The 26,274-nt window shown below is 33.4% G+C and overlaps 2 protein-coding genes and 1 pseudogene across 2 annotated transcripts; all 3 read left to right on the top strand.

Moving 5' to 3' along the window:
• The first annotated feature begins 2,367 nt into the window (after window positions 1–2,367).
• LOC123206026 lies at window positions 2,368–3,415 on the top strand. The gene has a single exon (XM_044623113.1). It carries the CDS (start codon window positions 2,481–2,483, stop codon window positions 3,291–3,293), a length of 813 nt encoding a protein of 270 aa, XP_044479048.1. The 5' UTR covers window positions 2,368–2,480; the 3' UTR covers window positions 3,294–3,415.
• A 9,938-nt stretch (window positions 3,416–13,353) lies between these two features.
• On the top strand, window positions 13,354–16,759 carry LOC123206023 (annotated as a pseudogene).
• A 2,012-nt stretch (window positions 16,760–18,771) lies between these two features.
• On the top strand, window positions 18,772–21,493 carry LOC123206027 (carbonic anhydrase 2-like). The gene is made up of 10 exons (XM_044623114.1): window positions 18,772–18,976; window positions 19,481–19,542; window positions 19,745–19,891; window positions 19,982–20,030; window positions 20,133–20,249; window positions 20,333–20,386; window positions 20,479–20,564; window positions 20,681–20,786; window positions 20,886–21,044; window positions 21,312–21,493. Exons 1-10 carry the CDS (start codon window positions 18,794–18,796, stop codon window positions 21,348–21,350), a joined length of 1,002 nt encoding a protein of 333 aa, XP_044479049.1. The 5' UTR covers window positions 18,772–18,793; the 3' UTR covers window positions 21,351–21,493.
• Window positions 21,494–26,274: the final 4,781 nt, after the last annotated feature.

Below are 26,274 nucleotides of genomic sequence, written 5' to 3'. Positions count from 1 at the left end.
AATTTTTTGATTGTTACCATTCTAGGGTTTTTCAACTTTTAGAATTTGAATTTCAGTTCTGTTTTTTCGAATTTCACCGTTTTACGATAAATCGACTCGTATTTTTCAGATTTTCGAAGAATTTTTCGATTGTTGTCATTCTAGGGTTTTTCAACTTTTAGAATTCGAATTTCACTGTTTGACCGTGGGAAATACTGTTCCCACGGTCGGACTGCCACGATTTTGGCATCAATTGACAATACCCTTCTAATTTTAATAAAATTTCATTTAACCCCTTCTAGTGAGTGAGGAGATTTATATAAATGAAGGGAAGGTTAATTTTGACATTTTAGAAAAAGACATGAGCATTTTTGCTTAGGAATAGTGAATTTGAGCATTTTTGCTTAGTAGGAGGGTATTTTGGCCATTTTTGATAATTTTCCTTTAAAAAATCCAAAGACCCATAAATTGACCAATTGAGGTTAAAATTTTTTGTCAGAAGAAGAGTTAAAATTGTTATTTTACTAGTAATATTAAAAAAATATAAAATTCATTATATTGTTTCCCAAAGTTTTAAAAATTAATATTTTATCCTTATCTAAAGTTTTTTAACTTTAAAAAACAACATTTTCCCTCTCCCAAATCTTAGGGTTTTTTTCTTCTCATCTCCGACCACCATCTTTAGCACCAACGACCTCTCTTCTTCACTTTAAATCGTTAGTGGGCACATGAGAAACAACTTGGAACAGATCTCTTCATCTTTGATAGAGAGATTTCAAATCTTTTTGTTGGAGACAAATATATCTATTTTAGGTTACTTTTCGTGCATCGACTTACAATTTCATTGACTCTAGAGATGGTGGTCGAAGAGATGAAGAAAAAATTTAAAAAAAAATATGACTTTTTAAAGTTAAAAAATTTTAAATAAATATAAAATTATTAGTTTTTAAAATTTAGAAGAAAAAATATAATTAATTATATATTTTTTAATATTATTATTAAATAACTATTTTATTCTTATTTTTAATAAAAAATTTTAATGATAATTACAGTGAGATTTTAAATTTTTTAGACCTTATGATATAATTTGGAAAATGTAATTAAACTTAAAGGGGAAAATGTGTTTGGCCTAAATTTAGTAATTTTGATGGGACTAGGGCTGTTTGAATTCAATACTCTGTGTCTGTCTGCCCCGACCAGTCAAGTGCCTTGGTTGGTTCGGCCTAATAAACCACTCGCAAACACGACAACGTTTCGAAAAGGGAAAAGGACAAATTTTCACCCTATTTTTAATCTAATTTTAAAAGTATATCCATCGTGATAAAAAACTTAAATATTTATCAAAAGTTTAATTTGTTAGGATTAAGGGGTAAATTTGTTATTTTATTAGTAATATTAAATAATTAAAATTTTATCTTATTTTTTCTCTTTAATTTAAAAAATTAACATTTTTTTTCTAAATTAAGTTTTAAAAAAATTTACCGTTTTCCCTTGAAATCTAGTCACTTTCTCCGGTGATGATCGACTAACGACGGAGAAGTTTTCATCTAAAGGTCTACCGTCGTCCAGATTTAGATGACAAACGTCACGGAGAGTCGTCTATTCTAGACGACAAGCATTGTTCTCACTAGTGGATGAATGTTGTCCAGAGAATGGATGATATTCGTCACTCTCCCTCTGGTCACGTCATCATTGATGACCAGAGGGAAAGTGAAAAGAAATTAGAGATTTGGGAGGATGAAAGTCACTTTTCAAAATTCAGACATGAAGGTAAAAGTTAATTTTTAAAATTGGAAGGAAAAAATGTGATTAAATTATATAACTTGAATATATACAGTAAAATAACGGTTTTACCTATAAATTTAATAAAAAACTTAATTACGGTTTAAAGATAAATAGGTACTTAGATTTTTCATCAAGTATAGATATATTTTTTAGATTAAACTAAAACTTGAAAGAAAAATATTCCTTTTCCCTTTCGAAAAACTGTTTGGGCGCTTTGGGTTACTCTAGTCTCTAGGCCACGACTCTTTTTGGTAGCCGCGACGATTTAAATCGCTTATGCTCTGTTTTTTCCTGTGGCTGGGGCTATCAAGACGTTTCGGCTCGTTAAGTTGGCCCTTGCATGCGTCCTGGATTCAGTAATTCCAAAGGCTGAGGCTGACCCACCATACCATCATCGAATTTATACAGTGATATTTGAAAATAAATTTTTTTACTGTTAAAACGCGCAATTTTGTCTATTGACATAAATCAGGTAAAATACAAAGACGATTCAATACGCCAATTTGGCCGTGTGTGATCTGAGCACGTGTAAAGCAACGTGTGAAACAAAACAAAGAAATATCCCAGAAGAAGCTTAAGAAGATTAATAGCGTTGAGCCGTTTATTTATTTACCCTTCCACTCTTTAAATTTCCCAGCCGAAACTCAGAACTCCAACTACTCAACTCGCCATTAACTCAATAAACCTGAACATTAAACTCTCCTTTTGTTTTAGATATGCAAAAAGAAGATAATGGTATTGATTCCTTTTCCTCTTCGGTGTCGTTCTGCCTCAGCTTCAACAGCTACGCCTCTGCTAAACTAGCTGATATAGCCTCCAAGGTTGGCCAAGAGGAACAACGAAACGACGACGGCGACGATGATTTCGAGTTTGTTTCTATCAAAAACGATCCCGACGCCTTTCAATTCTCCTTCGACGGTCAGATCCCTCAGGGTTTTCCGGTGTTTAATCAGGATCTTCTATTAGATAATGATCAAAATGATGATGATGATCAGAAGATTCGGCTACCGTTGAAGAATCTGTTCATCGAGGGAGATCCGCCGTCGTCTTCGTCGTCAGATGCCGACGAACTCGAGGGTTTACCGGAGGAAACGTACTGCGTTTGGGTGCCAAACAAAAACAACTCACTCGAATCATGCCCTTCTCCTAACAGATGCCAAAAGAGCAACTCAACCGGTTCATCGTCATCGTCAGCAGCGGCAAGATCATCAAAACGTTGGTTCAAGTTTCGCGATTTGCTTAAACGAAGCAACAGCGACGGCGGAAAAGACCCGTACGCTTTTCTCAATAAACCAAAAACAAATCCTCCTCCTCCTCCTGTTTCTGTTTCTAAAGCGAAAGAGAGCACGAGTGAGGTCAAAGCCACCGTTAAAACGAAACCCGTGTCGGCACACGAAGCATTTTATGTGAAAAACAGAGCCATCAAACAGGGCGACAAGAAGAAATCATATTTGCCATACAGACAAGACTTACTGGGATTTTTCGCCAGTAATGTTAACAGCATGGGCAAAAGTTTTCCACCATTTTGATGGACTTGGGTTAGAGAATTTCAAGAGTTAAAATTATTTATTTGTAAATAATAAATAATTTTGTAGCCAGTATCTTCTTGGTTGCTTAAATCAATAAAGAACAAGCACTCATTTGCAGATCATTTAATTCCATTGGGATGATGGGTGTTAAGAGTTTAAAGCTTAGAATTTGCCACAAATTTTAGTTTGTGTTAATGAAAGCTCAATTTTGCTCCCCTCTTGCATCTGATTGTTACAGCACACAATAGCCAGGCCCCATTTTTAGCTGTAACCTACCCATCCATATTAAAGGATTTTATTATAGCTTCTTTAATAATCCTACCTGGTCCTACTACTTACTAATGACGTATAGAGTGTAGGCTAGAAGGCTTATTTCCGCCTAGTGTTATATTCGTAAATTTTTTTAAATTTAAATGTTTACTTAATTTTGATTATTATGATTGAAACTAAAATTATCATTTAAATATTTTATTTAAAAATTTTTTTTATGTTAATTATAAAAATTAATAATTTTTCTTCTAACATCAAATTTTTCAGGTTTAAAAATTGACTTTTCCTCTTCCCTCAAGTTTAGGGTTTGCACAATCTCACTATTTTGTTCTAAAAAATTTTAGTTTCAACCTTGCTTCACCTTCAATTTCTCGATCGTAATTAATGACCTTCTCCCTCTGTCTTCGATATTTTTATTACTGAATACAAGTTATTAATATCTATCTCTTTATCATATCTCTGTTGTCTGACGTGAAAATCAATCGAAATTGAATAAGGGATCACGCTCAATTTTGACCATTTTGATGCTTTACATAGATGAGAGACATTAAAGAGGCTAGTGACTAGAACAAAATAAACCGTTCATTTCACATCAACACTAAACATGTGAAATAAACCAAACAAATTTGCATCTTATCATTCATAGGTGAATTTTATTTATTGGGGCTAAAGATTTTGGAATATATGGGAACAATCCCACTAAAAGATTTGAATTGGAAATTACGTTCAAGATGAGCACGTCATTGTTCATTTTTAATAGCCTTTTTTCTATATAAGGGGATTGATAGTAAATCTTTATGATGCGTCAATATGCAACTCCACTTGCATTTCTTTTTTGATCGTCTAGTCATGCTGTGTACAAAGTAATAAATAAAAAAAAGGCCTGTTTGCTTGGGTCATCTCATTTCATGGCACGTCGCTTCATGCATAAGTTAATGATCTCTTTTATCAATATTCAAGGGACTTAGGAGTTTTCGGAGAAGATTAAAAAATAAATCAAATATTAATTGTGTCTACTTAAGCTTAGCCATATACGCTTTTCACTTAATTAACATCCAAAGACGGCATCGTTTAAAGTTCAAGTTTACTTTTTGCTACGTGGCACATCCTCATTAGCTGTGTTAGCATTATTGTTTTTGCTGACCCGGTGACATGATACGCATTGGTATCACGCTGAATTTTCATTGCCCATTCACTGCACAATTCAAAACAAAATCAACAAAATAACCGTAAAAGAATGCTCATAATAAAGATAGTTTGAATGACAAAAGATAAACTCTATATACAAAAAAATATAAGTTTAAGTATTCTCTGATGACATGTTAAAATCAAATTTTTGACTTACTTGATTTAATAATTATAAGATTGATTATTAGATCTGAGATTTATCCTATCTAATTTAATTGATTGGTTTTTATAAAAATGATGCTCTAACTCAGGTGAGATTTCCTATTATCAAAAAAAAAAAATAATTGTGACTTCGTTGAATTTTCCTAATTCTATCAAGCTAAGAAACATAGTTTTGTTGTCGGGTGAGATCAAGAGAGGAAAATGTTGTTAAAGTTCTTGAGTGCATACCTACACATTTTGTCTTGTCACCCTTATTGATTGATAGTACACCCTATGACCACATGCACAAGCCTTGTACACAAATCACCTCAATTGACTTTTGAGTGCATTTGGTTAAAGGTTTTTAAGATTATCTTGGTAATTTATCTTTTATTTCTTTGTTTAGTTTATCAGTAATAAAAGATTATAGTAATCTTCTATTACCAATACTGACATGACAGGTAATATAGGTGGTAATCTGATTACCACCTTCACCTTAGGTATTTAAAGATTATTAGGGTAATCTTAAGTTTATTATAGAAAAATTATTATTTATTAATTTTTTGAGATAAAAATAAATTTATTTTTAATTAATATGACAAATAATATAAAAAATATTTAAAAATAATTATATTCAAGGGCATTTAAGTAAAATATTTTATTAGTAATCTTTTATTACCTTTAACCAAACACAATAATTATTTATACCTATCAAATTTTATCAAACATAGTAATCATTTATACCCAATAATCTTCTAAGTAATCTATCTTCAAGGTAATATTTCTATTTTAGTAATTAAATATTACCCAAACTAAACACCCCCTTAATGTATAATTGATTTCTCTTATTATTTCTAATTTTGTCTCCACCTCTACAACGGTCAGGACTTGATCTGGATTGGACTCTAATGGCTAACTAATGTTGATATTACTAGTCAAAACAAGATTGATTTGGACTAAATTCACGCTTAGACCAAGGTTAGATCTGATTGTTAAAACATTGTTTGAGATGCGATTTGTTACCAGTAACCAAATTTTGTCCACTTGTAATCTTTATTTAAAAAAATGTATATTCAATCAATCATACATATGGCTAATCTTTCTTTTATGTTGATTAGACAACGTTGATAAGTGTTAGTTTGTTGGCTTAATTGGTTCTCTAAAAATTCAAGATTTACATGGTTAAATTAATGATATTTGTTTGTATAAGTAATAATTATATAATAACACAAATTATTTGTAGATGAAAATGGTTTTCATCATATAAAATAATGATTTTATTCTTATATCTAATAAAATTTTTTACCCATAGTTAGTGCATGAGAGTAAATGTTTAAGTTCTTGAAATTTTATAAATATATATTTATCTTTGTATTAAAACTTACAGAAGACTTTTATAAAATATAATTTTGTCTGTTGAAAGTATTTCAAAGTTTTTGAAGGCTCATATAATTTAGATTATTGAGAATTTTTGATATTCCCAAAAATTAAAGATAGAGAATCTTTGATATTTCTAAAATCAAAGATTAAGAATCTTGAATATTCTTAAAATTAAGGATTCAAAATTTTCAGTATTCCTAAAATCAAAGATTCAAAAAAAGAAATAATTGATTTATTGTTGATTCACAAGATATCATAATTAACAATTTTCAAGTTTTATATTGTTTGTATCAAGGTTTTCAAAACCAGATCGGGATAAAAATCGTTTTAAGTACTAGTTTCGGTCAGACTAGTTGAACCATTTGAATCGGTCGGTTGAACTGTTTAAACTGATCGAATTATAATTTAGTCATAAAATTTGTATGTATATGTTGTTGCTTTACTTATTACTTCTCATATAAATACTCTTTAATTCTTATATGTTAAGAGAGGACAAAGTGGACGCCCTTATTAATTAAAACTCTTTCTGTGGCCTGAATTACACTTCAAACTTTTGTTGTTAACTCAGTAATTGACAAAATAAATGTTCTAAGGTTGCAAGTGTTCGGTACTATGTCAATTAACACGTGCAAAACTGATTCTGGAGGTTTTCTATTGGAAAATGTGTTTGCATGGTATACTGTAAATGAATTTAAAATGTTTTCAGTACTGAAAAAAGGGATGCTTAGGCACAAGGAATTATGTGACCATCGTAATTTAAGTATAGAGACTGCACATTTTATATAGGTCCTCAGCCTTTGACAATATTGTGCTGATGACTGCAGACTGGCCAAGAAACAGACTTTGTTTTAGTTTCTTTTACAGGATTAGGAATAACTGGTTTCTGTGGCCTGGATTACAGTTCAAACTTCTGTTGTTAACTCAGTAATTGACAGAATAAATGAGAAGTTGCCGGTCACAGTAGCAACGGAAATCCCTGTTGTCAGCCAACGTCTGAGCCTGGGAAGTCGTCGTGAAACTTGCAAATATAGCCGTGAAGTGAAACTGCTGCCTTGTAAGCCTGCAAACCGACACTCCTCGACGGCAGCATCGTCATCGGCAGCCGTATTTAAACCGTCGTTGACAAGGAACAGGAAATTCGTCGGAGGAAGTCGTCGGCTGCAGCAACTGAGGACTGCGTCTGCATGCACTGCAAGGAAGAGGAAAAAAGAAAAACAGTGTTTTACGCAGAAAGTTTTATATGCAGCCTTGAACCGGTTCCTGCATGGACCGGGTTGGACCGCGGTTTGGGAGAGAATCGACGGTTCAACCACGGTCCAATCCGATTTCTATTCCAAAATGGTTTTGCCTTCAACAAAACCCAGCTACAGTACCGGTTCACGGACCAACCGGTTCGACCGACCGGTCCGGTCCGATTTTTAAAACCTTGGTTTGTATTACAACTGTAAATTACTATTATTATTTTATTTTTTGTTAGGCCAAAAGACTTATTCTCACCTAAAGTATGCTGTATTCTGAAATTTCTATTATTCAATTTTGAAAAATTTATTTGCCTACCTATAAATAGATAAAGTTAATAAAACTCTAACTCATTAAAATTTTATCTCATTTTCTTCCTAAATCCTAAAACCTAACCATTCCCCTTTAAACCAAATTTTAAAAAACAATATTTTTTTAATAGGATTTTGTTTTCAATTCCCCACGACATCTAATGTTATTGTCAACAGTCTTTCCTTATTGACTCTTTCTTTTTCTCATATGATGTCTCTCTTGACATTTATTTAAACTGAAAATATGAAGACAAAGATGAGAGATCTATTATTCAATTTATATTATTCAATTGCCATTAAGTTCAGCATATACTATTTAATTTATATATATAAATAAATAAAATTACAATTGCTTCAAATAAATATTAATTTAAATTGTAATGATTGATATATCATAATACCATATAAAAATTAAAAATAAAATAATATTTAATTAAATCATATTATATATTATTAATATTTAGAAGGGTAAAAGATATATTCTTCCCTATAGCTAATTCATTTTCAAACTTTTATTCATTAAATTTTAAAAATTTAAATACTTATCTGTTACTTAATTTTTCAGTTAATTTAATTTTGAATAAATGATTTATCCTTTTCCAATATAATAACAAAAATACCCACCATTCGCAATCTTTTCCGTGATTAATTCCTGCCGTTTCCGGGCCTGGTTGCACTTCACCTTCTGCAATTGTCGTGGCCTCTCTGATCATCAGCACTGTCGCCTGACCATCATCCAGCCATCCTTCATAGCCGTCGTCAACCCCGTCGCCCCCTATTACGCCACGGTAAAGTCTGGTTGTGTTTTGTGGAATTGATTGGTAACCAATTGCATCTTAAACGATGTCAGATTCAACCTTGATACGAGTATGAGCTTGGTCCAAGTCAACTTTGCTTTGATTGGTTATATCAACACTAATCATTGGATTTCAATCGAGATCAAATCCCGATCATTATAATGATGGTGATAATATGAGAAATAATAGGGAAGACATATTATATATCAAAGTCAACTGAGGTAATTTGTGTAAAAGGCTTGTGCATGTGGTCGTGGGGTGTATTGTCAAACAATAAGGGTGACAAATATGTGGGTTGTTATGCATCCACGACCACCATTGACAACTTTTTCTTCTCTCAATCTCACTCGACAACAAGACCGAGCTTTTGAACTTGATAGAATTAGAAAAATCCAATAAAATCACAATAATTCAATGTTGCGGATACGAGGAATGTGAAAATATAATAACATTTGAATAAGAGATTAAACTGTGACTTAGTACAATTCATTTGATTGAACCATAATTTACTAAATTCAACCTCTAAAGAGTTTTTTAAATAATAAATCAGACTAGCCAATCTATCAGATTTCAATCGGATCGGCTAATCCAATATATAAATGGGTTTGACAATAATGGTCTCAAATAGTCATGCACCTTTGTTACCTAATAAAAGCCTATATACTATCTCACAGCGGTTCTTGTGAGTCATTTGTTAATTATAATTTTTATCTTATATTCCCACGTACACTAATTGGCTTGCAATTATATTGTAAGTACAAAACTATGCAAGAGAGGAATATAAATGCTTATGAAGATATCATTGAGGAGATAAATTAAAATTAAAAGCCTATCGGGAGGGAAGAGAATAATGGTTCCATCACACACCTACTGAACATATTAAGGTTCCATTCATCTGTAACCTGAGTTTCTAGGAATGACATAAATTGTTATTTATTAAATAAAGCGAACATTTTATATGAGAGTGGCTTTAATTTTGGATAGTATTCCAAGTAGGGTTGGATTCGAGTCAAGTTGAACTCGAGCTCGCTTGAGCTTGAACTCAGTTCGGTTTACATATAGTTGAGCTCGAGTTCGAATTTAAGCTTGGTTCGAATTCAATTCGACTTGTTTTTCGTTATTAAAACGATGTCGTTTTTGTATCAAAATTTTTAATTAGAAAATTTGACAAATAGCTTAAGCTCGAGTTCGAATAAGGCTGACTCGTTTCAAGCTTATTCTAACCAAACGGATTCAATTCGAGTCCAACCCTAAATTCCAGGCATCTTTCAAGTGACTTGAAGTCATAAAGTTATCAACAAAATTTAAATATTAAAATTTGATTGAGAGAGATTTTAGTACTTGTAATGTGTAAGCTCTTGGAAGCTTCTTCAAGGTGTTCTTCAGGTCTCCACTGTCTGTTATAGTGGGTAAGTTAAACCATCCATCCACTCTGACGAACAATACAATCTGAAATAAAGAATTTTTATTTTAAAAAAAGAAAAAAAATCCGTTGCATTTAGTCAAGTAATCGATATTTGTATTCATTTAAAACTGATTTATCTGAAATATGTCATTGAATAAAATTTGTCTGATTAATTTAAGTAGTTCATATCAAACTATTTTTCTTCAATAGACTTCTTATCTTCTCCTTTTAAAAATAGTTCATTGTACTATTTTGTTGCCTCTTTCCGTATGTCTTTCACATTAACCTTTAAGATTGTCAAACATATTATGGTAAACTAGAATACATACATATATATATATATATTGAGCATTTTTGATATATTTTTTCTAAATTTTATGCCTCAACACAATTATTCTATGAAAGAGAAAACAGTTTTACATAGCATCAAAGAAGAATATATACAAACTTGCAAAGGAATAACAAAAATCCAATCTTTGGAACACCAATTATGTTAAGAGAAGCTTTACCTACCTTCCAAAACATAGCGATAACGGCACTCAAGACTTTCCATATTTTTTAGAATATGACGAAAATCCATATGAAGACTTGGGATACTGACTGATAATCCCACCTGAAAGAAGAAAACAGCTGTTTATAACAAAAATTTGAAAAAAAAAAAAAAAAGAAAAAAAAGAATTCGAAGGAGTTGAAATTATGCAAAATTGATTCCCGAAGTCTGTTTGTGACATTGATAACTGGAAACAAAAAACTTTGCGGGGTTAAATTGTTATGGTCAAATGAAATGATTAACATGGTAAACAGAGGAATGAAACAAATATTTTACCTGCACCATGATAATGGAACTCGTCGGTGGTAAACTACGAAATACAACCTCCGGAAACGCCATAACAATAAAAATGAAAATTAAAGCGTAGACAACAACCAGATCAGCTTGTTTCTGTGTTCTAGCTTTCTTTACCCTATCAGCTAATAATATCTTATGATCTGGCATCGAAGATGCATCCGGCTCCGTTAAAACTGACGATAAAACTGATGAATCTTTACTATTCCACCCAGAATTAGCCCATGCAGAAGCACGACCATTCATCATCATCATCATCAACCACAGACACTGCATCATCACTACCGTAGCAGTTTTTAACCACTTCAAGGTTTTTAAAATATAGTTAAGCGCATGATTTTCATTCAGAATTTCTTTTGAGGAGCTTGATCTCATCCATTGCGCTTCAAAGTTGAAACGGGGTGCGATATGTTTTTGCCAGTTGATTTTGAAGAAGTCGAGTCCACTAAGCTTTTCACTATAAAACATGGAAATTTCGTACTTGGTATACATTTAACAGATTTGACACAAGAAGAATCTCCGTGAAAACTTTTTCCTCGTTCCAGCGATAACCATGTTGGGTTTGCTTTGAATAACAATGCTGGGTTTGCTTTGAGTAACAAAGGAGTTGCCATGAAAATCTGAATAGCATAGAAAAAAAAAACCCAAATACTTGAAGCTTCGGGACAATATGGTATTAAATTAGCGATACTCTATATTTGAGCACTGTATATATATTCTAAGCAGGCTCTTTATAAAATTACTTTTATTGAAAGGAAAAAAAAAATTTACTTTCTATACATATATTAATTTGTTTAAACTTGCAGTTTTTCAATTTAATTGTATTAATTTGTATATCTACTAGTATTCCTATTTATTATCTAGTAATTTTCCTATTTAAATGTGATCTTTGAGTAGAAGGAATAAAAAGGAAAAACCTATGTGTGTGTGTGTGTGTGCGTGTATATATGTGATAAACGAGCCAACTGGAAAAGCAATTAGGGACTTGAAATCGTAGTGTAATTGATTATTGTTATGTGATAAACGGATGAAGCTTGGCGTTTTACATTTTGTTTTGTTTTTTACCTTAGGCCAAGTCACTATATCCCACCGAAGCTTTTATACAAACCCAACTTTTCATCGGTTAACTATCAAAAATCTAAATATTCATCAATTTATTAAATTTCACCGTTACTATTAGGGATAAAATTACCATTTAGAAAAATTATATAAAGTCATATTTTAGATTACCCTAAAGTTAAAATTTTTTTTATGTCCCCTAACCTCATATTCTCAAGGTTTAAAAACTGAACCCACCCCCCCCCCCCCCTTTAAGTCTAGGGTTGCAAACTTTTTCTCATATACAACCGCCCCCAATGTTTTAGAAAGTTATAGTTGAACCTAGCTTTCTTTCTTCTTCTCTTTGTGACAATTTGTCGAGAATGGTGGTTGAATCTCTTTCTCCTTCCTTCCCTCTCTCTCCTGGTCACCTTCTCTTCATTATCCGACTGTCTTCATATGATGAAGACTCGATGCTAAGTCTTCATTAGACGAAGACCCTTCATCTTCGTCTGAGATGAAGACATAGAGTGGTCGGGAGGGAGAAAGTTGGTGGCTGAAGATGATAGATGGTCGTTGCAGATCATATTTGGAAACTAAGAGAGAGAGAAGAGATGAAACTGAAATGTTTTAGAAAGTTAGGGGGTGACTGTAATTAGAAAAAATATAAGAGTTTAAAATCTTAAACTGGAGAGGGGGAAAAGTCAAATTTTAAACCTTGAAAATATGAAGTTAGGGGACAAAAATAAATATTTTTAAATTTTAGGGCAATCTAAAATATAAGTTTAAATAAATTTTTTAAATGATAATTTTATCTTTTACAGTAATAGTGAAATTTAACAAACAGGTGGATATTTAAATTTTCTATAGTTGGTGGGTGGAAAGTTGGATTCGCATAAAACCTTGGGTGGAAAAGAGTCATTTGGCCTTCCTTAAATTTGATTTGAAGAACCTTGTCATAGTCCTAACTAGCATTGCGATGCAGTTGCGCTTGATTCTATTGTTCATTATGTCCATGTGGCGTACATAATGGCGAACCTTGTCCCCATGGAGTTTTATTAAGGCAAAAAGACTTGTACCCACTCAAGGTATAGTGAAATCTCAAACTTTCATCTTCTAATTTTTAAAAATTCAAACACTCATTTATGAGTCAATTTATGTTAAAAATCTCAATTAGAAAATTTAAAAAATTGTAAAATTGTCTTTTACTAAAAAATTTAAAAAAATAAAATTTTATCACATTTTTCCCCTCAAGTTTAAAAATTTTACAATTTTCCCATACCAAAAATTTTCAAGTTTTGCAAAGTAATCATTTCACCCTCAAATCCCTAGGTTTTCTTTCTCCCCTTTTTGGTGATCATTTTCGGTGATGGTGACCATCTGAAGAAATCTAGGAGAGCCAACAACCATCTTCGACAGACGAATCCTCGTCTTCGTTGATGAAGAGATGACGTCTAAGAAGAGATGGAGACGTCTGTCTCTTTCTAGACGTCAACAAAGAGATGCCTTGTTGTCTCTATTGATGAAGAGACGTGAAGATGAAGATTTGTTTGCCAAAGATGGTTGTTAGCTTGCCTGGACTCTTCAAATTGTTGCTGTTGTCAGAGAGGAGAGAAAGAAAACCTAGGGATTTAGGGGTGAAATAGTAACTTTTTAAAACTTAGAAACTTTGGTTAGGGGTAAATTGTAAGATTTTTAAATTTACGGAGGAAAATGTAATAAAATTTTAATTTTTAAGTAAATGACGGTTTTATTTCTAATTCTAACTGAAATTTTTAATAAAAATTAGGCCAAACGACTATTTCCCACCCAAAGTATGCGCTTTTGTCAAGTTTCCCCCCATTAACTTTGAAAATACCATTTACCCACCCGTGGCCAGTTAAATTTAACAGGACCCTAACCCCTGAAAAATTTATCTCATTTTTCCCCCTAAAATTTTAAAAACTAACAATTTTCCCAGACCCAAGTTTTAAAAAACAGCGTTTTGCCCCTTAGGGTTTTCAATTTTTCAGAGTTAGCTTTCCGACGCCATTTCTTTCTCTCCGGTGACCTCCAGGAGACTCCTCTTCCTCTTCGGCGCGGCCTCCTTCCAGTGATTATGCTAGGCACAGTCGTCGAGTCTTCTTCATCGACGACGAAGACCCCGTCTCTGGACGAAGACGATTCGTATTCGTCAGAGACGAAGACGACTCATGTTCGTCTCGACGAAGACCAGTCGTCTTCGTCGACGACAATTTCCAGGACAACCGCCGAAAGGAGGCCGAGCCAAAGAGGAAGAGGAGTGGCCTGGAGGTCGCCGGAGAGGAAGAAACGACGCCGGAAAACTAACTCAGAAAATTGAAAACCCTAGGGGGCAAAATGCAGTTATTTAAAACTTGGGTTGGGGGAAATTGTTAGTTTTTAGGGTTTAGGGGAGAAAATAAAATCAAATTTAAGTTTATTTTTAATAATACAGAAAAAATGACGATTTTACCCTTGAAACCGTTAATTTTAACTGGCCACGGGTGGGTAAATAGTATTTTCAAAGTTAATGGGGAAAAACTAGTCAAAAGCGCATACCTTGGGTGGGAAATAGTCGTTTGGCCTAAAAATTGACTCATAAATAGATATTTGAGTTTTTAAAAGTGTGAGAGTGAAAGTTAGAGATTCACAATACCTCGGGTAGGTACAAGTTTTTTGGCTTTTTATTAATTGCAGTTTAGATCTTTGACCTCTCTAGTCTTTCGGTAAACTATATTCAACTAAATTCGAAAGAGTTTATGTTTAGAATTACTTCTTATTGCTATAGAATGTAACATTTGGTTTTTCCAGATATCCTATACACTTCATACTGCAAAGTAATTGATTTTCATTTCTGGAATTTGAGTAGAAGTTGTCCGTGAAAACATGCTATTACATGCATCTAAGTGGGCATGATATAGGCTAGCAGACTAAAGGCACAAAGTGGAAAAATACTTCTGTAAACGAAACAGAAAATCGGGGGATTGATTGCAAATCTATTAACGAGTCATGTCAAAAATCCTGTATCTTAATGATCAACTACCCCCTAAGGTAAGTAAAGATACTTGCGCCATTGTTTGAATGTGTAATTTATTGTGTTGATGTATGTTACACACCGTTGTTGAATATATCGAAATATATAATCGTTATTAGTTTGAGCATACATAGTGTTTGTTCATGCCACATTAAATTTTCCGTATGTTCTGTCGCAGGGACACTGACTCCTTTGATACAAGTAAGAAACTTCCATTTTGTGTGGGGCTCCTGTTACGCTTGTTAAAAAAGAACCATCTTGTACAACTGGTTTTGATCGCTTTCCAGCCTGTGTGATTGCATATCTACACTGGATTACTGATACTTCCCTTCATGCTGCTTATAATTTTGTCACTGGATTGCATGAATGCAGACCTGACGGGTTTGTTTTATTGTTAACTATGCCATGGAGGCATAGTTACTAACTTTTTCAGTATTTTCACAAAAACCCTTCTCCAAACCTTAATTTAAGAATTCTTTTGTAGAACATAATTGAAAATTTTATATATTTCATTTGAATTGATTACATTGCTGGTTTGCTTAGATTATATCCTTGCAGCTTCGAGAATCTTTTTCTTTGCTAAAGATTTTCTCACAGCAATCAAAAGATTAGTAGCCAGTTAGGCATAAAGTCCTATCTGAAATCTTCAATGACAAAAATCAATCGTAAATCCTCTTCAAGTGTTATAAAGGTCTTGGCGGTCAAATTTACAAATATTTTTAATTACAGACCGCCAATTGCATGGGCAACATGGGATCTCATAGCTATGGTGGAACGTGGTGCACATGATGGACCAGCAACACATGCTGTGACCTTTGTGTGGAATGGACAGGAGGTAATTGAAAAATTGGGCTGTAACTTCACCCTCTGTTATTGATATTTTTTTCCATACGTTTGTATCTCTTGAATTTCATGTAAGGCTAGAGCCCACTTTAGGAAAAAGTTTCAAGCTAGATCATTCTATCTGCCGAGCTTACATCATTAGAAAACTATTTGTTTTAATGGTTCTTCTTTGAAGTTGAGTTTGTGTTACAGGAAGAGGATGTAAAGTTGATCGGAGATTTTACAGGAAACTGGAAAGAACCAATCAGAGCTATCCACAAGGGTGGATCAAGATTTGAAGCTGAGGTTAGACTTACTCAGGGAAACTAAGTGTTATGGATTCTTATTTTAAAAATTCCCATGCTCTACTGAATCTGGAGAATGCTGCTTGATTGACTTTAGTATTTTATCTTATTTTTGAGCTTAATATCTCTAACCTTTCTTTTTCCTAACATAAATTACCGTTTGAGGTTGAAGAAACCCAAACAATTTCTTTCTAGAATTTGATAAAGTTTATCGCCATCAGGTGCTACTATAAGTTCATTATTAATGGGCAACGGCGGCATTCAACAGCTTCACCGATAGAAAGGGATGAACGTGGCAATGTCAATAATATAATCATGGTTGGTGATATTGTCGGCGTGAGGCCTTATATGCGGGCACATAAAAAGGTTGGCTTGTGCAATTCAAGACCCCTCCCTCTTCACTTCCGATGAAGAATTGTTTAAAAGATTAAAAATGTGCAGTAAAGGGCTGGAAGACAGTGAAGTCATATTAATCATTATATTTTCTTCTAACTATTTCAATTTTGATGTTACAGGATGCTAATGTCGTGAAGGTGACTGAGAGGCCTTTGACTGAAAGTCAGCGCTTTATGCTGGCAAAAGAAGCTCGGTGGATCGCATTCTCTGCCTTTCGGGAAGTAGCCTATAAAAAATCTCATGCCAACCCAACCAACATTTTTCAACATCCGTTTGTCCAGGTAAAAAATAATTAAACCATAATTCTAAATCTATAAGGTATTCTCACTTAGATTTACAATTATCTTGACCAATTCCTCCCCAGAGTAAGATTTATTTAGATTTATTCACTCGTCAATACATTATTTTAAATATTATAAATATCATATATTAATCACCTTAATATGCACAACAAAAATATAAATAAATTTGAAAAATATAAATAATCTAAAACTATAAAGATATGTTAATATTTTAAATAAAAATATTAAATATAAATGGGTGGAGTTCAGGGCAAGGTGGGGACATGTATTCTAGTCTTCGATTGTGGAGATTTTTTTAATTTCGCTTTTTATCCTCTTTTTTGTTTCTATCGAGAAATCTCTTCTTTATTAAAATCGAAGAGAATCGAAGATTTTAAATTCAAATCAAAATCATCATCTTTATGAAATAGAATATATGTATTAAACTGAGAGACAGAGCGTCCTATAATACTTAAAATTAGTTCATTCATAATTTTACCGTTTGTAGGATCAATTGATGATGTAATCTTTCATTTTACTACTTAAATGTATGATTATATTGTGTTCCAATCATTTTGTTTTCACTTTGCTTTACTGGAATTAAAGAAGAGTGACATACGTATATAACACTTGCCATAATTGCAACCGAAATAGGTTAAGTGGATAACAAAATTGATAGAATATTAAAATTTCTAATGAAAAATCCTAGATTTGAGGTTTTGCCAAAAATGCAAATAAGCCTATAACATATATACTCCGAGGGCAAGGGGACCACGATATCCATCTAGGGCAGTCTTAAAGAAACATGTTGACGATGTGTTGTTGAGTTGCTATTACTTATTAGAGGTGACCAATCTGTAATTTAGAAAATAAATGTAGCAGCCACATGTGTGTCTCTTCAATACATGCCGAAATGATGACAAAATAATGTTGACATTATGTTTCCAACGTGATCAATCATTCAACGAGCATCCCATGTGTATATATATAAACTGATGATAGTTTCCAGTAGACGAGGTGATGCATTTTCTTAATTTATCGGTCAAGTCTATATATAAGCGACATTTTTCCAATATTAATTCAACTGGAGGGGACGACAAAGAAGCTAGCATCTCTGCAATGGAAGATGGTTGTGTAATTTCAGTGCTGGCTTTGTTCAATGAACATACCCGGTTTGTATCCATGCCAACCCCAGGTCCTCATCTCTCTCACTTTCTCTCTCTTATTAAATGTGTATACCTTATTCTCACTGTTTTCTGCTACTGATTCATAATAAAAATTCTGTATTAATTATGTCCAATTTGAAAGCGGAAATTGCAGGGATGTAAAATTATGTTAAGGGTTGGGTTAAATTCAAGAACAAAATGGACTGAGTGGATAATTCCCCATAACAAAATAAATGTATTTGATAACAGGAGTTACACTACAGTCCATGGAGATTATTTCTCTCTGCAATTTTAAAAGAGACCACTAAAATCGTGAGGCGGAGTTTTCTGTCGGAGCAAATCCATGAAAATAAGATTGTGGCCAAAGCTATCTTGATAAAAAGTTGATAGAATAGAGGGGATGGGAGCCCAGAAACCGCACTATCACCACAACCTTGTTTTGTTGATAGACTCTTATCCATCAATCCATCATCTACACCATTGATTTCCTCAAATCATATCCCCTTCTTTTACCCCCATATTCAATTCTTTCACCTTCATCTCCTTGTTTCTCGACACGTGTTGCCCCTTGATTCAACAAAAATAGCCACAGATAGAGAAAGCAGAAGGGATATTTTCTCTGGTGAAATTAAGAAAAATCGTATGCATGAGGATGCATGCATGCATAATAAGATACAGGCAACATAATTATAATTAATAAAATTAATTAATTGAAATTTAAAATGTTTGTAAGGTGTGATGGGGGCAAATGTTTGCATCTGGGACGTCTATGCCTCATCTACAAAATTAGAAGCTCTCATTAACCCATCTTTCGCTTTTAAAACGAGGGGAGTGCAAGTTGAAATATGGTATAAAGCCATCCAATTCTAATCTCCCTTGCACAATGTCGGCCGCTTCAGTCAATAGCTGGTGCCTTACCTCTCTTTCCCCCGCTCAGTCCTCAGCTAAAAGAGCCGCATTACGTCCCTCTGTTGTTGCTAGTCTCAACTCCTCTCCTTCTCCTCCCAATCTCATCAGAAAGCAACCCGTTTTCGCTGCCCCCGCCCCCGTCATCAATCCTTCTTGGGTACTCCCTCCCTCTCTCCCTCCCTCCTCCATTTTACTGTCAAGTTTCATAATTTGACATGATCATATATTAATATTTCCATGAAATTTACTGTAATTTTCCAAGTTGATAAGTTTCAGGTCTGTTTTAACGTAAAACATCATACACTTTTATGTCTAGTGCTAGATCATACACTTTTATGTCTAGTGCTAGACTGAACTTAATTGTTGTCTACGTGGCAATAAGCCTGAAGACGACTGACCTACAGAATGACACGTGGTGATGATGTACACATAATTTTCTTGGATTGACCATTCAAACTGGAAGAATACATAGCGCAAAGTAACAGATTTATCATCTGGAATGGAGATGATAAAAGCTCTTCGAGTCATCCTGTCTGTTCGTTTTTCAAGTCTCGCGTACTTGTCTTTGTTTATTTTCTTCTTCTCTACTGTAATGTTGTTAGTGGAGTTTTATATATTTCTGAGATAAACTTAATCAGTGATTTAATAAAACGATTTGCAGAGAGAAGATATGGCAAAGCAGTCTTACGAGGAGGCCGTCGAAGCTCTCAAGAAACTTGTCATGTAAAACCTCTTTCCACCTAACATTAAACTGTTCTTCACTCACCTCTTTTGTTTTTATTCTCTTCGTCCTATTTCTGTGTTCACGTTAGCTTCCTGTAGTAGTACCACTTCACATACGCAAGTGCATATTCTTTTCTCACAATCATTATATACATACTGTGTTTAATTTTTGGCCACCGTACATGTTTATTGTAAACTGCAGCGAGAAGGAAGAGCTGAAACCTGTAGCTGCTGCAAAAGTAGAGGAGATAAGGGCTCAGTTGTCGACTCCGTCTGGTACCAAACCCATCGATGATTTATCTGAGAGGATGAAGGATGGCTTCATTTTCTTCAAGAGAGAAAAATACGAGTATTCTTCTTTTTCACACATACGTTTTGATTTAAAATTGAATACACTTCCTAATTTAGCTTAATATGTATTCTCTGTTTTCATATACAGGAAAAACCCAGCTTTGTACGGTGAGCTTGCCAAAGGCCAGAGCCCTAAGGTACATATCTCTAAATTTCCTACACAACTCATGAAAATTTCTCCTAATTTTGGAAACTGGGTATTGATTCAATTGTTTTTTTTTTTTTTGAAACAATTGCAGTATATGGTATTTGCTTGCTCGGACTCGAGGGTTTGCCCATCACATGTGTTGGATTTTCAACCCGGGGAGGCTTTTGTAGTCCGTAATGTTGCTAATATGGTTCCAGGATTTGATCAGGTTCTTCACATAATTTATATTATTTCTTTGAATTTATTTCTTTCACCGTTCAAATGAATGACGTTTTGATTCAATTCAATCAGACTAAATACGCTGGAATTGGATCTGCCGTGGAGTACGCAGTTCTGCATCTCAAAGTAAATTCACTAAGCTTTTACCTAATCTTTGTTGTCATATTATTGTCACAAAAGTGAATGGATTCGTAAGTCGAAGTGTTAATTTCTCACAGGTGTCTACCATTGTGGTCATTGGACACAGCGCTTGTGGTGGCATCAAGGGACTCATGTCTTTCCCGTTTGATGGAAACTACTCAACGTATGACCCATTTCTTTATAAAAAAAACCCTTAATTTTCGTAACATTGCTTGCGTGTAAAAATCACTCTCAGTATGAAAACTAATACACTCCAATTGGTTGATTGATAATATGCAGTGATTTCATAGAAGAATGGGTCAAAATTGGTTTACCTGCCAAGAAGAAGGTGTTATCAGAATGTAAGGATTTAGATTTTGGAGCTCAATGTTCATCCTGTGAAAAGGTATGTTAATTCTTGCAATCTTTAATTGCCCTTTATGTATCAACTTGTTGTAAATCATACCCTTTTATATTATGAATGTGTGAATTGTATATATTGCAGGAGGCTGTGAATGTGTCCCTTGGAAATCTGCTGACTTATCCATTTGTGAGAGATGGGTTGGTGAAGAAAACACTGTCACTCAAGGGTGGTTATTATGATTTTATTAAAGGAAGTTTTGAACTGTGGGGACTTGACTTTGGGCTTTCTCCATCACTCTCTGTATGAACATCAAACATTTATCAGTGACCCCCCATCTCTGTTTCTGTTTCTATTTCCTCACTATTTTGTTAATTTCCTGCAATGTACCCTGTATGCTTTCATGAGCTACAAGTAATTCACAATAAATATATATGGTTGGACAGTATCAGAGTCTTGTTTTAACAATAAATGATCATTAAAAGTTTTCTTTTTCCAGGAAGTATGTGTTGGTACCATAATTGGCTTTATTCACTACTGCATTTTTCCTCTGTTTTTTGCCCTTGTTAGGTTAAAGATGTGGCCACCATACTCCATTGGAAGCTCTAGGGACAAGCATAGAGGTAATCAGTCATCACTGCAAAGATGAGGCTCCTTTTACTTCATTATAGCATAAACTGGGTTGTGTAGACAAGTCCTATTATGGAGTCCGTCTCAATTAATTAATACTGTTCTGGCAAAGTTCCTTGACATTTTCTAGCTTCTCAACTTCTTGATCATCCATTTGCAGAGTTAGAAACAGAGGTTTTCTACAACCCTGGAAACCTTTTTAGTTTTTCTGATATTTAGATTGATAAAAACGTTAATTCGGTAACATTGAACTTGAAAAATTCAAGTAAAAAAAGGAACAGACAAAATTTAAAACAATAATTGACAACATTCAATATCTCCATCATCCCTAATCAGTTTACCCACTTTGTTATCTCTCAACTAGATCAAGTGCAATCAAAATTAAAAGTCAATAGATATTCAATCTAATAATGTTTTTACAATAATATTTTCAAAGGGATTATGATCAGACCCTAATCGGTTTTCACATACGGTACCATTTTCCAATATGTTCTGCCTAAAATGTGAAGGGCAATGGCTACGAATGATTTGATGATGCTCTGTCCTAATATGGCTGGTGTATTGACAGTGGTAAGGAAGACCTCTTATTGTTAAAGTAAAATACCAAATTGAGAGAGGCCACCAAAACTTGAACCTTATCTAGGGTTTTTACTTTCCTCCACTATTTCTTTTCAACCTTATTATAAGTGACTTACAGTTAGGGTTGGATTTGAGTCAAACTGAGCCTGAACACTAGAGATGGCAACGGGGAGGGGCGGGGAGGGGATAACAATCCCCGTCCCCGTCCCCGTAGGGGATATCAATCCCCGTCCCCGTTACGGGGATTTTTTGTTATCCCCGTCCCCTCTCCGCGAAAGAAAATCCCCTCCCCATCCCCTCCCCGTCCCCGCGGGGAAAAATCCCCTCTCCGTCCCCGCGGGGAAAAATCCCCTCCCCCTCCCCTCCCCTCCCCTCCCCTCCCTTCCCCATACCCTAGCTAATAAATTTTAATTTCTCAATATTTTATGAATATACACTCTTCAATGGTGCATTATTAATAATTCTAATAATCAATAAATAAATTTTACAAAACTACAAAAAAATACATTTTTTATTAGAATGAAATTAATTAAACAAAAATATATCAAAGAGATCTCACAATTTCTGTATAATATTCCACCTTTTATAGAAAATATTTTAATCTAAAATTGCTAAACCCTCTCTAAAATTTTAAACTGCCCTAAATTGTAGGTATAACGTCCAGCCATATTCTACATTAGCAATGGAAAAGCCAATTAACTTAATTGGCATAAATGCTATTAACTATTATTTTCAATAATAAATTTAATAAAACAAAAGCCTACAAGTAAATAAAGTAACTAGTCAACAAGTTAACATGTGGTTGATATTCAAACAGGGCACAATGTGATTAGCCTCAATGACTTGACTAAATTCATTTTGCCTATCAAATTAAACACTAAAATTCCAGCCTTTCAAATTTTCCAGACCCAAATATCATTTTCTTTTAGTCACCTTCAAATTTGTAAAGTGCATACCAAATTACAGCCCCTAAAATAGAATTCAAATTACAGTATTGATGGCCGCACAAAGAAAATGATAGAGGGAAGGTGACTGAAAGAAAATTACAGCCGCACCAATATGTCTCAAACCTTGACAAAATAGAGACAAAATAGAGGGAAGAAGCTTACCTCCAACTACAAGACAAAAAAACTTTGGCTGGGAGAGGGAGTGTGCAGTGCAGCTGTGGAGTGAAAAATGAAAGCTTTGGCTGGAAGAGGAAGGGTGCGGCTGTGGAGGAAAAATGAAAGGAAAAGGGGATTTAGGGTTAAAAGTGGGTGGCAATTTTGTAATAAAAATTATTAGTAATATAAAAATAAATTTAAATGAAAAGATTTAATTTATTTTTTAAATTATATTAAATTTGAGTTAAAAGTATTTAATTTATTTAGTTTAAATTCATATTTTAAAATAATTATTAGAATTTATGATTGAATTGATGGTTTGAATTTGTATCTTAATTTAATTTAAATTTATTATTCAAATTAATAATTTTAAATATTATTTAGATAAAATAATATCATTTTGTTAATAAAACACAAACTTGAGTTCTAAATTTAAATTATAAATTCAAATTGAATCAAATTACAACTACGAAATCGAGTAAAATTTAAAATAAACCAAGTTAAACTATTTTTTATTCAAATTGAATCATATTTTAATGTATTGTGTATGCTCTAATTAATCTTTCTCTTAATAATCTTTTTCTCTTTACATATGTTTAGTAGATTTTAGAAGAAGATCATTTACCCTTGATTCCATGGAATTTAATGAAATGGGCATGTATATGATGTTGTTGTGTTAATCCCTGCAGCTTCTTTATTCCAAAATATTTCACTTCTGATAGCATTTGAGTAATTCTAAAAGGGTTTGTTAATATTTTGATTTACAAATTAATTAAGTAATTAAAAAAAGGTTTGGATCTAAAGCAGGCTTCCTCCATTCCAACCACATACAATGATGTATCTCTTAAAATTTACCATCAAAACTCAATATTTTTCAACTTAACACCAACTAATTAATATCAAAATTCAATATTGATGTGACGTCAATTTATATAAATTATAATGTAAAAGTTTTATAAAATTTAATAGTTCAAAAAAAATTATATTAATATATTAGATTTAGGGGGTGGGGCGGGCCGGGGAGGGGCGGGGAGGGGCGGGGCGGGGGCGGGGCGGGGAGGGGAGGGGAGGGGAGGGGCGGGGACATATGTATCCCCGTCCCCAACCCGTCCTCTATTTCGGGGATTTTTTTTATCCCCATCCCCACCCCTTTCCCCTTTTTTATCGGGGAATCCCCTCCCCGTTAGGGTCGGGGAGGGTCGGAGCCCCTAAAATAGGGTCCAAATTGCCATCTCTACTGAACACAATATAACTTGGTTTTAGTTCATTCTTTCAGTTGGCGAACCCGAGCTTCGGCTCAAGCTCTTTGAGTCTAACATATTGACTGGTCGTGTTCAACTCGTTAGTCAAAAGTAGAGTTTGGGATCGATTCGAACTTAATTTAGGCTTGCCGGATGTTATTCTTGATTAATCACACTACACTGTTGACTTCGCTAGGGAAACGACTAGCAGTTGTCGTAGAAAAAAAGTGATTTTGACTCCAATGGGTCATTGCCGAAAATGAAGGGTTGCTTGACAAAGCAACTTCAATTGTTGAATGTGGATGATTGCTTTAGAGATGACAAAAATGTGATCGATTGGCGACTAAAAATCTGATAGGATTACGTTAGTTGATGGAGGGATGAAGAGAGGAGTGAAGAATTGAATACTGCTAAGAAATGAAGAGTTTCACAAGAGAGAGAGGGAGGGAGAAGTGTAGTCTTGGCCACGGTTTATGAATCGACGATTTCGATTCAAAAAAATAAAAACCTTGAATCGAAACAGTTACAGGATGGTTAGTAACCGGTTCGAAACTGACGATTTTAATTCATGATCTTGGTTCGAAACTGACATTGAACCATCAATTCTAATACATGACCCTAATTTATTTTTTAAATTATTAATTATAATAATTGAAAATTAAAAAAAAAGGTTTGGATTTAATTTCTCAATTAAGCTTCTTACGTATCTTTTTAGGGTTTAGAAAAATCAAAACCTACGTAGTTCTTTTACCTTTGCATATCTGATAGTTGACAATATCCTTTTACTTTATCATTCACCTCCGCTATCTTGACTATTGGTTCTCGTCATCGAACTATCCATAGTTAAATTAAACGATTTTTCATTGAAGTCCACTTTTATATCTTGTTGGCGTAATTCAGCTCTTGTCCAATCGTCCACGCATATTTGAGCTTCAATAGATTCGGGAGCCAAACTTGATCGCCTTTCATCCAATATATTACTTTCTTGACTAAAAGTTTGTTCTACTGTGACAGTTAATATTAGTGCTGTTAGAACTTGTTTAGCAATAGTTGCTAATGTTGGAAAGGTTGATGCACATTAACTTCACCATTCTAGAACTGGAAAGTTTTTACCTATATTGCTGTCACCAAACTCAAAAATAGTAGTTAAATAAATATCAAGCTCCGAGGTGGAGCCTAATATTTCTCTTGGTCTTTTGCCCCTTTGCATCATTATACGATCATCATAACTTATATTTTGGGTTGATGATGGGGCAATAGGTGGTAGAGAGAAAGAAGAACCACTTTGGTTACTATAAATTAATGAATATTCAACATAAATTTCCTTAATTAAATTCATAATGTTAGTTATAGTTAATAAAATATTAATTTCATTCTCACAATCTAATTGTATATATTCATAATATAATGTCAAATAATCTGTAACACAATCTAATTTAAACCTAGGATCAAAAAAACAAACAATAAGAAAAATTTCTGGAATTTCTATATAGTAAGTTAACCATTTTGTTTTCATTAAAAAAATAGTTTTTTTTAGAATAACTTCTTGTTCGGCTTCTTGCAAAGCCCCAATAATATTAACAACTTCATTTAAAAACAAATGAGAAGTGAGATAATAAACTTCATTTAAAGTATAAGTTGCATTATTAAAATTTATAAATATATTTAAAATTATTTTACAAATATCCCAATGTTGGGGATATAATATAACTTGTGACACATTTTGTGAAATAAATGTGCACAATAATTTCTTATAATCAAAACACTCGTTGAGTAATTCATCTGTTGAATTCCAACGAGTCGGCACATCTTTAAGAAATCTTTTTGGTAATCTATTATGTAGTTTATAAAATTTACCTCATTCTTTCATAGTTTAGGGATGTGTCAATAAAAATGAAATTGTTGTTTTTATTGGACTAATATAATTATTAAAACATTTTAAACCATTATGTACACATAAATTAAATACATAACATGCAT

Source organism: Mangifera indica, unplaced genomic scaffold, assembly GCF_011075055.1.
Source record: "Mangifera indica cultivar Alphonso unplaced genomic scaffold, CATAS_Mindica_2.1 Un_0022, whole genome shotgun sequence".
NCBI classification, from domain to species: Eukaryota; Viridiplantae; Streptophyta; class Magnoliopsida; order Sapindales; family Anacardiaceae; genus Mangifera; species Mangifera indica.
Note: the sequence above shows the minus strand (reverse complement) of the source record. Positions and strands in the feature narration are given on the sequence as shown.